Source organism: Epinephelus fuscoguttatus, linkage group LG3 (genome assembly GCF_011397635.1).
Source record: "Epinephelus fuscoguttatus linkage group LG3, E.fuscoguttatus.final_Chr_v1".
In the NCBI taxonomy this organism is placed as follows: domain Eukaryota; kingdom Metazoa; phylum Chordata; class Actinopteri; order Perciformes; family Serranidae; genus Epinephelus; species Epinephelus fuscoguttatus.
This window is the reverse complement of record NC_064754.1, coordinates 45,930,068-45,945,101: the sequence shown is the minus strand read 5'-3', so window position 1 is coordinate 45,945,101 and position 15,034 is coordinate 45,930,068. Positions and strand designations below refer to the sequence as shown.

General features: G+C 41.2%; 1 protein-coding gene across 1 annotated transcript; it reads right to left on the bottom strand.

The window, feature by feature from the left end:
- Nucleotides 1-1,344: 1,344 nt before the first annotated feature.
- On the bottom strand, nucleotides 1,345-13,890 carry vwa11 (von Willebrand factor A domain containing 11). The gene is made up of 17 exons (XM_049572825.1): nucleotides 13,708-13,890; nucleotides 13,429-13,565; nucleotides 13,169-13,313; nucleotides 12,852-12,945; nucleotides 11,192-11,320; nucleotides 10,390-10,576; nucleotides 10,074-10,243; nucleotides 8,272-8,384; nucleotides 8,021-8,137; nucleotides 7,093-7,266; nucleotides 6,843-6,975; nucleotides 6,568-6,720; nucleotides 3,553-3,645; nucleotides 2,991-3,262; nucleotides 2,705-2,838; nucleotides 1,893-2,052; nucleotides 1,345-1,725 (listed from the first exon to the last, which is right to left on the bottom strand). The coding sequence occupies exons 1-17, from the start codon at nucleotides 13,888-13,890 to the stop codon at nucleotides 1,345-1,347; spliced, it is 2,775 nt and encodes a 924-aa protein (XP_049428782.1).
- Between the last annotated feature and the right edge of the window lie 1,144 nt (nucleotides 13,891-15,034).

Here is a 15,034-nt window from a genome sequence, read left to right as displayed (position 1 = left end):
CCTGACTAGCAAAGTCAGGATGCCACAGCAGAACTCAGGGGCTCCTAAAAGTCAGGGTGGTGATGATGGTGGTTGTGATGGTGAGAGGTGAGGCAGACTAATGTTAGCAAATGAAGTGTGCTGTATCGGGTCACTTTTAAAGCTACAGTGAAGACACGGGTATCATATTAAACTAGAGGACCAAAGGCATTTGTTGACATCAACTGTGTTGAGCTATTTTCTCAGAAAGGGGGCCAAATAACGCTCCAAATTTATGCTAAATTGTGGTGAGGGAGAAAGGAGCAGTGCCATTTTTTTTAAATTAATTCTGTATAGTCGGGTCCCTAAACATCTTGCAGTTACATAAATTGGGTGTGTCTGGAAAATAGAGTTAATAGACATACAGTCTTCACTATTTTGATTCTGCGCACAATTTGACCAGTATTTAATTAAAGTAAGATTTTTTTGAGCCATGATTTGAGCTTATGATTTAATACCTTGCAGTATTGGGGTTTTTTTTGGTTATTGTTATTTTGTTTGATATTACGTTTCTTTAATTATTCAGGCCATTTTTTTAACCAAGGTCTCTCCAGAGATGCAAGCAATGTGCTTGTCCCCAACAGACAGCTGTGACTGGGAAGAGCCTCTTCAAGCAGCATGTAAGTGTGTATTTCTGGATCATACTTAAGAGTAAGTGGAGTAATGAAGTAAAGACAACAACTGAAAAAAAGTTTTGAATTAAATATTCCGGCTACAGCTTTTGCCGACGTGGAGGCATAAAAACTGCTGCGAATTAGGCTTGACCCCTACATTGTTTTAGCACATCATTGTTTAATTTTATTCCTCCAAGAGAAAGTCTATCTATCTATCTATCTATCTATCTATCTATCTGCAATGTTAACAAAACCTACCAAGTCATGCCAAATGTAATATGTACTACACTGAAAATAAAGGAGCCTTTGGTTTGCCTTGAGCAACAACTTGCATTTTTATTACATGATGTAAAAATGTCTCCATAGAAGATGATTTATTGTATATGCATATTTTTTTGTTTAATGTGTTTAAATGTGATTTTAAAAAGGAATTTGTTTTCTTGCTTTGTGCTCAGATTATCAGCACCAAAGACGATTATTGCCAGCAAAACTGACACATTACAACATCAGAAACATTTTCAACCATGCACTTTTTTTTAAAATCATAAATATTTTATTTCAGACAACTTAAATGCAAATTATCATCCATCTCCTAATCAGTGATGAGATGACCATCACCATTAAGACATTCATTTTAAATGATTAACAATGGTAAAGGGTGTATCCAATACCTGACAGACATAAGATAGGTGAGCAACCTTTCCTAGACCCATTAGAACCTTGTTACTAAGGCAGATACCAGCAGGCACAACCACAGTGGCAGTGACAGGGTTAAGGCAGGAGGGCCAGAAGAAGGTACAATAGAATGATGGCACCTGCCCACATTTCCAACTTTATCTACAGCTACAAACTCAACAATCTGGGAGCAGCAGGAGGCAGTATAGTTGGCCTGAATGATAGGAGCACTCAAGGAGGTGGTTGTGAGGTTTCCACTGCCCTGTCGAAGGGAAACGCGCTCTATCCCGGTGCCGTTTCCATCTGTAAGGTTGGCCATGAGCTCCCACTGGAAAGGTCCACACTGAGACAAGTCTTTAGGGCAATCATCAGACAGCACGCTTAACACTTCACACAAAGGCTGAACAAAATCAGTAATCTGGACAGAGAACAGGAAGAGAAAGGTGAGAAATATATTATAAATCACAGGCTCACAGCAAGGGAGATCTGTATCCTACTTGTATACCTTTTGAAGAAGTGTGCAATTGTATTATCCATCTTTCTTTTTTCACTCTCAACTGTGTAATCCTGAATGCATCTGTTTACCTTGGTAACAACAGAGAATCTCAAAACGACATAATTGGAGTCAACACCACTGGACGACTTGGCTTCAACAGTCAGTGTGACATCAGTGCCCGATGGTGTCTTGGCAGGTGGTGTAATGGTCATAGTAGCATTAGTATATTGTCCAGTTGTCAAGGAGAGCCTGTCAAGGGAAGAGAGAACGATACAGTACACTCTATGACTACAGGAACTATTACTGTGAATAATCCCGGCATTTTAATTGAAATATTAAGAAGCTTGAGGAGGTTCACAGCCATCTTAACTCAGATAGCTCACATTAAACAGGTCAGATAGTAACATTCAGGTGGACGGGGCGTCGGTGGCTTAGTGGTAGAGCAGGCGCCCCATGTACAAGGCTGTTGCCGCAGCGGCCTGGGTTTTACTCCAGCCTGTGGCCCTTTGCTGCATGTCACTCCCTCTCTCCCCCCTTCACGCTTGTCTGTCCTGTCAAATAAAAGACTAAAAATGCCCCAAAAAATATCTTTAAAAAAAACATTCAGGTGGACGATGATGAGGGCAAAGGAGTGGTGACGGATACATAACTCCAGTGGAGAAGAGAGGAAATGTCTAATCTTTTTGTCTCATTGCGAATTTTCACAACACATAGAACAAAAAAAACAAAAAACAAAAAACACATCAGACTCAGTGTGCAAGGTGTCTGTGCATTATTTTTTTTTTTACAGTTAAAAAAACGCATCTGAAAAAACTGACTCAGTGTGCTAAGGCCTTTAGAGACATGTCAGTATTGATAAGCATGTTTAACAAAAGAAGTGGTTTTAGCTGCTTCCCCTTACTTGTCTGGGTAGGACATGGGGAAGTTTCTATCATTTCTGGCGCTGATGGAGTATTGACCACCAGAGCCCTGGGTCATGACACTGAAGGGGAGCTTGAAGGTTTTTCCTGGCTCCACACTGCTGCTTACCACAGCCTAGAGGGAAATGGGAGTGAAGAGCAAAGGAAGACAACAGGTGAAGAAGAGTGATATTGTTTTTACATGCTATAAACATGTTACCTTTCTTTTGTCTTATTTTAAATCAAATATAGAAACAAATGTTGTGAGAAGGACGTGAAGAGACCGACCTGGATATTCACTTTGGAGACGGACATCTGGGTGGTAGACTGCCTCTGAAATTCACTGTCTGACACTTTGTCAGTCCCTTTCAGGATGACCACAAACTCCCCCTCAGGGACTGCATCAACAGTCACCAGCATGTCTCCGTTGCCGAGGTCAGTTGTTGTGCCATTTCTAACAGTCTCAGGACCAGACACAGTTACCAGGGCAACATGTCCTATGGTGATGGAGGATGGACCTTTCCTACCCATTAATGAGAGCATCAGGGTGGCTGGGTGGCCTGGGTTTTCAGAAGAGAGAAGTGAGGAAGTAAGGTAGGGGGAAGAACACGAGGAAAATTCATTTTCATAGCAAAAGCAATTGACTGATTTAACTCTAACAAAGGATAGTTTTGGAAATGGATGCATTCAAAGATATAAATCCCTGCTACCAAACATCTCAAAAGGTCCAACAGGAATTCTACACCTTCATATTTATCATTGGTTATAATTACTTTGAGCCTGTACAAGTACAGTTCATGAGGTGCTACTGTTGTTAAACAGTAAAATTGCTTTATTGCAGGTACTGTACCTGCTTGTGGACGCCCACTGAGTACTGCGTAACCTGGGTGAGGTCCCTTGAAGCTTTCCACAAAGTCATAGATGAATGTAATAGTACTCTGACCTGGAAACATAAGCACAATTACAGTAAATATACATACAAGTCTTTACAAGGTTTGGCCAACAGCTGTGTAATAATTCATGCTCAATTATTTTGACAATAGAAGCAGAATAGCCTGGACCAAAAAGCAATGAAAATGAATACAAACTATGCTACTGATCAAAAAACATAATCCTATACTTGTAATTGATTTCTTGCTGAAAGTGACATGAGAAGATCAATAGCACTTTCTGCTCAGTAAATATGAAGTGACTGCTCATATCTGATTAGTTAATAGCTTAGCACAGAGACTGGACAGAGGGGAAAACAGTCAGTACAAACATCAGAGTTTAAAAACTACAATAAGCGGTTTCACAAGGGCTCATGTGGTGGACACATTTTTGACAGCGAGCAGTAACTTTCTTAAGTTTGCAATCTCAGGGTGGGGCTGAGTCAGGCAGCCTATTCTCATTCAAAAGTTGTCAGATACTGCTGCTTTGTCAGTGATTTCGGCGTCAGAAACGATGCCAAAAGCTGCCTTTCGCAGTGATATGATACACCATTGGGCAGCGTCAGTTTGTAACGTGGCCAGAAGGCATTTTTTTTCTGTGTTATGATATGCCGCCAGTTGGCCAGACAGCATCTGTCATGGCAGTAGGATAAACAGAGGGATTATCAAGTTGCTCTAATAAGTCTTATAAAACTCTCCAACTGATCCAGAACGTGATGGCACATGTACTGACAGGAACTTAAAAAAAAACGAGATCATATTTCTCCTGTTTTAGCTTCTCTGCACTGGCTCCCTGTAAAATTCAGCACTGAATTTAACATCCTTCTCCCCACTTACAAAGCTCTAAATGGTCAGGCTTCGCCATATCTTAGAGAGCTCATAGTACTCCATTATCCCACCAGAACACTGCGCTCTGAAAATGCAGGGTTACTCGTGGTCCCTAAAGTCTCCAATAGTAGAACAGGAGCCAGAGCCTTCAGCTATCAGGCTCCTCTTCTGTGGAACCATCTCTCTATTTCGATCTGGGAGGCAGACACTGTCTCCACATTTAAGATTAGACTTTCCTTTTTGATAAAGCTTATAGTTAGGGCTGGCTCAGGCTTGTCTTGGACCAGCCCCTAGTTAGGCTGACATAGGCCTAGTCTGCTGGGGGACCTCCTATAATACATCTCCTATAATACACCAAGCACCTTCTCTCCCTCTCTCTCTCTCTCTCTCTCTCTCCTTAGTTTCTGAAAAGTTGGTTATTCTTGATTTGAACATATGTGTCCTGTTTCTGCATTTCCCAATTCGGCTCTACTGCATGTCATTAACTCGGCCTCCTCTCCAGAACATTTGTGCTCCACTGTCTCACAGGTTCCCTCATATTGCAGCTATGCTTACTATGCACCAAGCGGAGTTGCATCTCCAATTTCGTTGTTTGCTCTGCCACAATGACAATAAAGACTTCTATACATACTTCTATACATTCTATGCCTGGATCGTGGGTCGTGCTTGTGCTGCTGCCGTGGTCCTGCCTGATGCCTCCAATTACTGCTACTATTAGTAGTCATTCTTCTAATATTATTATACACATATGATTATTATTATGACATACATATATTATTATATAGTAATATATACTTAAGCATATGGTACCATAATTACTGATATTATTATTATTATTATTATTATTATTACTAAAATGAATGTTATTGTAACTATTGTCATTACTGTCTGCCCTGCGTCGCTGTCTCTCTCGGTCTCTCTCTGTGTCAGTTTCTCCCTCTGTCTCTCCCTCTCTTTATGTATCATTTTGTCATATGGATTGCTGCAAATTTATTATGCTGATCTGTTCTGTACGACATCTATTGCACGTCTGTCCGTCCTGGAAGAGGGATCCCTCCTCAGTTGCTCTCCCTGAGGTTTCTACCATTTTTTCCCCGTTAAAGGGTTTATTTTGGGGAGTATTTCCTTATCCGCTGTGAGGGTCCAAAGGCCAGAGGGATGTCGTATGCTGTAAAGCCCTGTGAGGCAAATTGTGATTTGTGATATTGGGCTTTATAGATAAAATTGAACTGAATTGAATTGAATTCATAATGTGGCCAGACGCTGCCTGTTGCAGCCATATGATATGCCACAGGAAGGCATCAGTTTGAAATGCTGTGGGTAACAACGTAATAACAGGAGCTAGAAAGTCCCTATTGGGTGGGCGGGAGGGGTGGTGGTGAATGCAGTAAGGGTGGTGGTGAACGTTTATCCAGGGCACTGACGAGTGCTATATCTAGTGGAGTGACTGTTGCTTGGGTGTTCATTACCAGTCCATTCTCATTCCAAAGTCATCGAATACTGCCACTTTTTCAGTGATTTTGGTGTCAGACACCTGATGCCAGAAGCCACCTTTTGCAACAGTATGATATGCTGACTAGCGGCGCCAATTTGTTACGCAGCTGGCCATAACATTTTGTGGTGTTAGGGTACGCTGCTGGACGGAGTCAGGTTGAAAGTCCCTATATGGCAGGTGTGAGGGGTGGTGGATGGGTCCAACAAACCCCTGACTTTCACCCAGGGGCCTGGTGTTCGCTTCCTGTATGAATGTAGAGCCAAACCATAATGATTTTTTCTACACCTAACCATGTGTTTTTGATGACGTCCCAGTGTTGGTTGGTTGATATGTGAGGACTTGGAATGAGAGCATGTTGGTTGAGAATGTGTTGGCTATTTCCCCCATTCCAGTCTTTATGCTTAGCTGAGCAGCTTGCCTGTTGTTGCCTTATATATACCACATGGACTTGAATGTGGTATTGATCATTTCATCTTACTCTTGGCACAAAAACAAATAAGCATATCTCTTACAATGTTGAACTATTCCTATAATCTATAAATAAAGTGTATACGCAAATTCAACAGGGCTTGTGTACAGAAAGAGCATGTATAATGAACAGTGTCTATCTGACCTGTGACTTTAAGTGTGTATGGTTGGTTGGAGTTGATGTTGATCTTCCAGGTGCCTGCCTGGTTGTCAGCGTGGAGACGAATTCTCCTCAGGTTTCCTACTATCTGTATGGTCCCCAGTTTACCGCTGGCCTCACTGTGGCTCTGGCTCACACCTGGAATGTTAACATGCATACACTGGTCATAAATATGTAACACAGTGATACTCTCAGCAAGAAAAAGGACTCCAAATGAGTCTCAAACATTTCTACTGCCTTAAACTGGAATGGTGAGATACCTGCAGGGCTTGTCAGTGTGAAAGCAATGGATGTCCCTGTGATGTAGATGGTGATATTTTTCAGAGATTCATCCAACATAAAGGGGAAGGTCTCCTGCTTCCCAGGGTTTCTTGCTCGCTGAACAACTGTCACCTGAGGGAGAGGGGAGAACAAGGAGAGCATGATGATTTACTGCTTTACTTTTCAAACTGCGCCAACCACTGAAGACCTGTTACATGCATCAGATAGCACAGAATGTCACAGTCTTACCAGAGCTGAAGTGGAGGTGTCAAGAATGACGTCTGTGGCCTGAGGTAACTGCTTCTTAGACACCTGGATGGCCTGACCTCCAGAGGCCAAAGCCAAACTCTTGTAGTCTTCAAAAGAGCCGGCTCTGAGGGAACGACGGCGCCTCCTACTGGCCCCGGTCATGAAGAATGATACCTGTTGTGGTCATTTGATTTGGAGATTATGGGTGCGTTCCAAATTGCATACTTTATCTTTTTACATTTAGTAGGTACTGCAGCTGCCCTTAAAAATGATGTTCTACTGTACGCAGTATGCACACAATCGGGACATACTACTTTCTCATAACATTACGCTCTGAACTTTGACACCCTTGCTTTTATATCTGTCACCTTAGAAATAAAACGCCACTTACCGAAATGCCAGAGATGGAGATCAACCCGGAGAGCTCTGCTGTTGTTACTTTGCAGTGAATGTAGTTTAACTACAGACTGTAGATTTGCACATATTATATTTGCATAGGCGAAATTACATCTGCATTTCTCTGTCTGTTATTTTTACAGTTATGTCCTGTTGTTGTTTGTAATATTTATGATTATTTTGTTCACTTAAACAATGAATATTCTTATTATTACTATTCAGCTGGTCATTAGTTACTTTAATGCACTGTCATCTGTCATTGCGACTTCAGACAGGTGTCAAACAGCTGTCAGTGAGCTGTCAATGAGATGTCAAGCTGTCATCTGTTTGTGGCTCAGTTGTTGTGATGTATTGTCCGCTGTGCAGAGGACATATTATATATTGGGACATATTAAATCTTTTTCTGACATACTATATAGTATGATAGTATGGGGATTGTAACGCACTGTATATCCCAATTTCAATTCACTTAGGCTTAGTAAAATGAATGAACATAGCAAAGCTTTGTGTGTCAGTCAGTATTTGTATTTACCGTTGATTTGGTGCTCCTGATGAGAGCGACAATAGTGTCCTTGAGGGCAATGTCTTTGGCTGTAGCATCAGTGAAAACATAGATGTGGGAGGAGGCAGGGGCACCAGTGAGAGCCAACTGGAGAAATAAAATAATGAACTTAGTCAGTTCACTCTCAATCACCATATTCTTTAAAGGATCAACAGAAATATCTGGAAAGGTTTCCCCCAGACAACAAACACCCTGGTTAGACAATATCACAGTTCTACTACCTGAAGTCCTGACAGGCACATCTCAGGAATATCACCCCCTCCTGTTGCAGTGAGCTTGGAGATTTCTCTTTTCATCTTATCAGGGTCAGTTGTCCTGATCATCGGTCCAAACTCTACATATAAAGCACAGGTAAGGGGCTAAACTATAGACTGTATAAACAATATAAATGACATGACACCTCCCCAAAAGTGAAGGTCATAAAGACAACCCCTCTGTATTGGGAGGATGGGACATAAGCCAAACTAACAAACGAACATGTAAAATAATTCTTTCCCAGAGATGATTTCTGTCATTTTAGGTAGTTCTTATCACATTGCTTTATGTTCAAGTGTTTGTTTTTCAGATAAGTTTGTTTTTTATTGGTAATTTGATGCTATAAAAATTGAGCATAGCATTAGTTCAGGCAGGACACAATGTCAAGCTCAGCTCACATCCCAGCCACATCAGTTGATCTCAAGTAGCCCAGTCAACTAATGGAGGAGCTGACTGATGGAAGGGAGTCAGCTAATGGATCACACGATTCCTTTCTATGCAACTAATTGGGGAATCTCATTCAGGGTGCCCCATTTAAACTGCTCTGGCCTGCCTACTTTTGCTGCTTCCTCTGCCTTAAGGCTTTCCAGGCAGGCATGTGGAAGGACAGAGAGGTGCTCTCTCCACCTTATGCTTTCCATGTAGACCCGTGAAAGAGGCCTTCTGCACAGGCATGAGGAAAGGCATAGAGGCCACAGAACAGAGCCATACTGCCAAATATAATACTGCAAATGGAAATAAAGTTTTCTTTGACTAAAGTGTTCCTGACTGAGATGGGCTTTGGTGTCATGATCAACAGCTATGTGTGCCAATCAGCGTGCTCGTAACCAGGGGTGCAGCTCACAATTGGTCGGATGGTTGTTTGGGCAGAAACTCAACACTATGGAGAATCTGACTCCAAATGATGTCACCGGTGCAAGATGGCAGCGGCCGTATCCAAAATATTTTGGCTTCGTTTTTGAAAAGTGGGTGAAGAGACTGGGATGCAGCATCGAACTTGGGAATCAGTTAATTCCTATGGAAATTACTCAGTGACGCATGAAGCCAATAGTGCTCGTTTTTCACTGTATGACAGTGCCTGGATGATCAGCGCTGCTTCTGCATCAACGGGCCCATAGAGCAAGCGCACCAAAGACTTCTGCTGGCCGAGCTGTCTGCTTCCGATTTAGCACTCTGCTAACTTGAATGGAATAAAATGATTTAATCTTGCAGCTCCTGTTTTCAGTCTGAATGGATTAAACCCTGATAGTGAAACAAGTCATTTCGTGGGGGTTGTGACACTCAAAACAATTTATCAACTGATTTACAGACTTCTCTTTCCAAATATAAGTCTATGGGAAAAGTCTTTTTGGGCTCAATGGCATCACATGATGGACTTGGGAGTTGCAATTCCACTGTTTGGCCACTATGAATATTGGCTTTAAAGCCTGGTACACCTCCTGCGGGCCCAGTGAAGATGCTTCATCCATCTTTACATACAGTCTATGAGCTAAACACAAAGACTAACCCGGGCTTACAGGATTTCGGACTGAATTTTTTTTTAACCATTTGTCATCCTACAGAACTACTATGCATATGACAGATGCATGCATCACAGTTTGCTGTATCTACTTTACGTAAGATGTTACACTTATACATAACTAGTTTTATAACTATACAGGGAAGCATTACATTTTTAACATTCTATGGCCTTATGACATCACCAGGAGTCTAACATCACTGATGGTTTTTATAGACATGATCAATGATTAAGTAGAAGAGTTCATACTCGGGTCATTGAAAGGCACCAGAATGTACTCGGATGGCTCATCCTGTGTTCCTTTTTTGCTGTCAATGATTTTGTAAACAACCGCCCTGGCTTCATCGATGTCATCTGACATACTGCCAGTGGTGTCAATAACAAAGCACACGACGGATGAGCGGGCAATCCCCATCATTCTGTGAGAAAAAAAGAGAAGTGCAAGACTTAAAGGTTAGATAAACCTAATCATTATTCTTAGTCCGGACAGTGAAATTATAAAGTACAGATTTGATATTCAGGATGAAATGGAGATAGAGATATTTTTCGTTTCTGAACGTCATACCTGAGAAAGTCATTGTCCCCAGCAGCTAACCGGATGTCTTGCAGCAGTTGGAGGCTGGCGGCCGTGGCTGCATTCACAGCGGCGTTGTGAAGGGCCATGTTGTCGGAGCGGCGCTCATCTTTGCTGATGCCACCGCGAGGATTAACTGCACTGGTCAGGTCACCTGCACCTCCATGGCTACATTTACCTGGCACAGGGCAGAGGGGAGGGGGTCCAACTCAGACATAGGTCAAATTGATATCTATGGTGGGGTTGTGTTTGTTATGTACTGAAGTTTGTTTTTCTGGGTAGACTTTTTACATATGAATGTCAACTGAGTTATAGAGGTGATGTGTGTTTTTGGTTAATATCTAGATTTGTAGGCCACTGAAGGAATAATTTAAAGTAGATAAAAGTAGATAAGAGGATTGACACCACTCTCACATCTGAGAGAAATAATAAGTATAACTACCAAAATGCCAAACTGTTACTTTAGGTTGTAGGACTGGGCTCCTCCTCCTCCTGTTTGCAATTAATTATTGACTTCATTCTATATGTGGTCTCTTATATAAATGATCATTTTTAGCAAACTTATATATTATTTGCTTAACCTGTTTTAAATAATATTATGGAGTGAGTAAATTATCTTTTAGTTTTGTCTGTTTTCCTTCCATCATGGTGTGTTTGTCAAGTCATGTATAAAAGTCTTATATAAACTAGCTGTGAAAGTTTGTTTTCTCCTTGAGGGCATTAAAACATGATGCACAGGCTCCAGTGGAAACAGTATTTGAATATGGTTTGCAGACATGTTTGTCACTGATACCTTTGGGCTTGGCAGCAGAGAAGATTCCCATGTAGCCTGATGTGAGTTTCTTTTCCTTCAAGATGTTGGGGAGGATGGAATTGGGGCATGTTCCACTGGCACAGTCACTGCAGGTGGCGGTATCGACATCTACACAAGCAAAAGGCATACGAGATGCACATGGGCTCATTTCAATCTGTTCAGAGCTGATCAGATCAGATCAATGGAAGAGAGGAGCAGCTGCTGCAAGTGAATGCAAAGTTTTAGACTTTTTAGACTACTTTATTAATCCCCCTGAGGGGAAATTCAATGTTTTCACTCTTGCATGTCAATTACACACAGGTCTGAAAGACACACACATGTACAAACAGGACCTATACATGCACTAAGTGGAGAGATGTCAGAGTGAGGGGGCTGCCTTGGTCAGGCCCCCCGAGCGGTTGGGGGTTCAGTGCCTTGCTCAAGGGCACCCGGCAGTGCCCAGGAGGTGAACTGGCCACCAGTCCATGCTCCATATTTGGTCCGGACAGGGGACTCAAACAGCCGACCCTCCAGTTCCCAACCCAAGTCCCTATGGACTGAGCTACTGCCACCCACGTTTATTCTACGTTTATGTATTCTAATAGTGCTCCTAATAAACGGTCCAGCTCCAAAAATAGAAAATCTATTTGTGGCGGCAAATGTTTTAATCATGGTGGGCTGCCACAAATAAATAAATTTGCTGGAAACCCTGGAGGATGTAGAATATGTAGATGTATTAAGAGACCTGGATACAGCATTGGAGGCGGGACCCTGTTCATTCCTATGAAAGTTGCTCTGTGGAGCTGAAGCCAAAAAAGCTCAATTTCCATTGTATGAAATTACCCAGATCATCTGTGCTGCTTCCACATCATCTGCCCCATACAGCAGGCACACTAGAGACTTCCAGCCACATATTTTAGGTTTAGCGTTCCACTAACTTGAATGGGGATAGAATGATTTAATCTAGTGGTTCTTTTAGGCTTTCCAAATGTTCTCAGTCTGTATGTATTAAATCATGATGGTTGAATTATTCATTTCATAAGGGTTGTAATGCTTAAAAAATGTATCCACTGATTTACAGACATCTCTTTCACAATGTTAGTCTATAGGAAAAGTGTTTTTGGCTCAATGGCATCACGTGACAGACTCGGTAGTTGTATTTCCACTATTTGGCCACTACAAAAATTTGCTTCTAAGCCCAGTGCGCTTCCTTTGCACATTCTACAGGTTAGGAGAGGTGGAGCCTTGCACATAATAGTGCACATAATAGTGCAAGGCTCCACCTCTCTTCCTATCCTGTAGAATGTGACATGACGTCGTCATGATTTGCATTTCAGGTCAAAGAACACCTTCTATTTTTTTGGCTGCAGCTGGAAACCAACTTCTTGGATTCCAAACCAATTTATTTTTGATCAGAATGCTCCAAACTGTTTAAAATTTGGTACATGAATCAGAATGGAACCTGTTCCACGCTGGTGGTAAATGGTCTGTGGCCAAAACAACACACTGCTCTTTGGCCTATAGGTGTGCTCCCAGAGTCCCAGGTAAAGGTTTACATACAGTTATATGGATATAGTTTCTCATCATATGTTACCTAACCCTCAGAAATATATGCATATTCCTATATGTATGACACAGACACACACAAAGACACACACACCTGCCAGGTTTTCCAGAGGAAGGTCTGGGCGTATGAGGTTGATGTATGGCTCTGTGTATCCCAGCTCCACCCAGTTACTGTGGCTGTAGAAGTCCTGACAGTAAATGGAAACACACATATTTACACCTTTTTACCCCTACACACAAAGAGTTATGATTTCATGTTCAGTAATTATACAGATCATAGAAGCCTTTCTCCTTTCTGGCTCAGTCTGCCTCCTCTAAGCTTATCATTCTTTCATCCAGTATATACACTATATACCTGTTTGTTGCCCTTTAACCTTCCTATGCCTAGCTGTTTCTCTCCACTCCTCTCACCTGTAGTGTGTGAAGGACTCTGCCTAGTGTTTCCCTGGCAGCCTGGAAGTTCTCCTTTCGAATGTTAGCCTTAATTGCAGCCATACCCTCCATGATTAGGCCACGTCCCCCCAGAAAGGCCTCTGAGTTGAAGTGGTGTTGAGCACTGACAGAATTTTCACAAGTTTAAGAGCATCTGAAATCAAAATCTTAGCAACACACACCATCCTGTTATTTTATTGCTTTTAGATAACAGTTTTGCTTGGTATCTTGTATCCAACCTGTTGACAAAGTCGCGGTCTACCAGTCCATTCTGGGTATAGATTTGTTGAAGAGCAGAGTGAAACTTGGCACCAGACACTTCTCCTGTTGCTGTGGGACCTAGACAGGCCTGGACCAGCTCTTCAGGAGATGAACCCTGTAGTCAGAGGTCAAAGGCTATGTATTAAAATGGGTTAAAATGTTGGTGAATGTGAGAGTATTGTGCATGGTGAGTTTTTATGGTTGTTGTGTCTGACTGTGTGTGTGTGTTTGTGCTGTCTTGTTATCTTCCATCCTACCGTGGGTTTGAACTCATGACCAGCTGCCTCAGCCACTGCCCGACATGTCTCTGTCACCTTCTGCAATAGAGCCGTCCCTGTAATGCTGACATGAGTGGATGCCCCACCTCCAATGGGGACAAAGGCCACTGTGGGCCCTAATAGGACTAAAGTCAGCAGAGCTATGCTCAGCACTGAAGTCATGATCAATCTGTAGGAAAAGAAAAAAATATTAGATATCAATTATCATGTTGGTTAAATGATAAATGACAGCAAAGGACTTGTAATTCAAAAATATCACCATCACAAAGAAAAAAAACAACAAATAAGAGGAAATGAGGAAAAATATTAAATATGAAAAGAATTTATATATATATCTATATCTATATATATATATATAGATATATCTATCTATCTATCTATCTATATATCTATATATCTATATCTATCTATCTATCTATCTATATATATATATACACCATACAATCACAGAGCCAGGAGGGCGGGCCTTCTATGGCTGACATGAACAACAGTTTTGTACAGTATATACTTGTTTACAGTGCATTGTTTCATGCAGGTAGTATGAATATTTATGATTTAAATTCAAATTCAGTTTTTACATAGGATACTGTGCTTGTAAAGGCCAACCTATGTCTCCATACCCATTTCCATGCAGTTAACCCTTGTCAGACACATCATGATAATTTAATGTACAGTTTACATTTAATTCAATAAATTGAATTTTTTTCACATCTGCTATTTACATTTTACTTTCTGCATTGTATTTGTTTTTTTATGTCCCTGTACATGACTTCATAAATGACTAAACCCTGACTAAATGACTATACCCTGTGCATGCATACTTGTATGTTCCATACCTGTGTAGAAAGATACCTGACATGGGGTTCATGTTTATATTTGTCAAAATCCTACAGCTTGCTTTTTTCTTATTTTCACCTCACCTATGTAAAGTTTTTCATTTAGCTCTTCCAATGTTGTCGTGTGACATTGTAATTTCCCTTCAGACACTTGACAGTCTGTAATCAACCTAGGAACTGAATCAACATTCTAGAATATCTTTAAGCACATTTTCACAGACAGCATACCCTAAAATTTACTTCTGCCTTCAACATCCAGCAAGAAATGTTAGTTCCTGCATTCTGACATTTTGTAATGCACTAAAACTAACTCACTCAGTTTTGTTGTCTCTCCAATAAGATACACTGTTAGGACTTTACAACACACTAAACTCTGTACAGTCAGTTATGAACAAAGTAATAAAACCATTATCTATTTATTTTTATTTATTTATTTATTTATTTAGAGGACAGTGCACATTAATGAACAT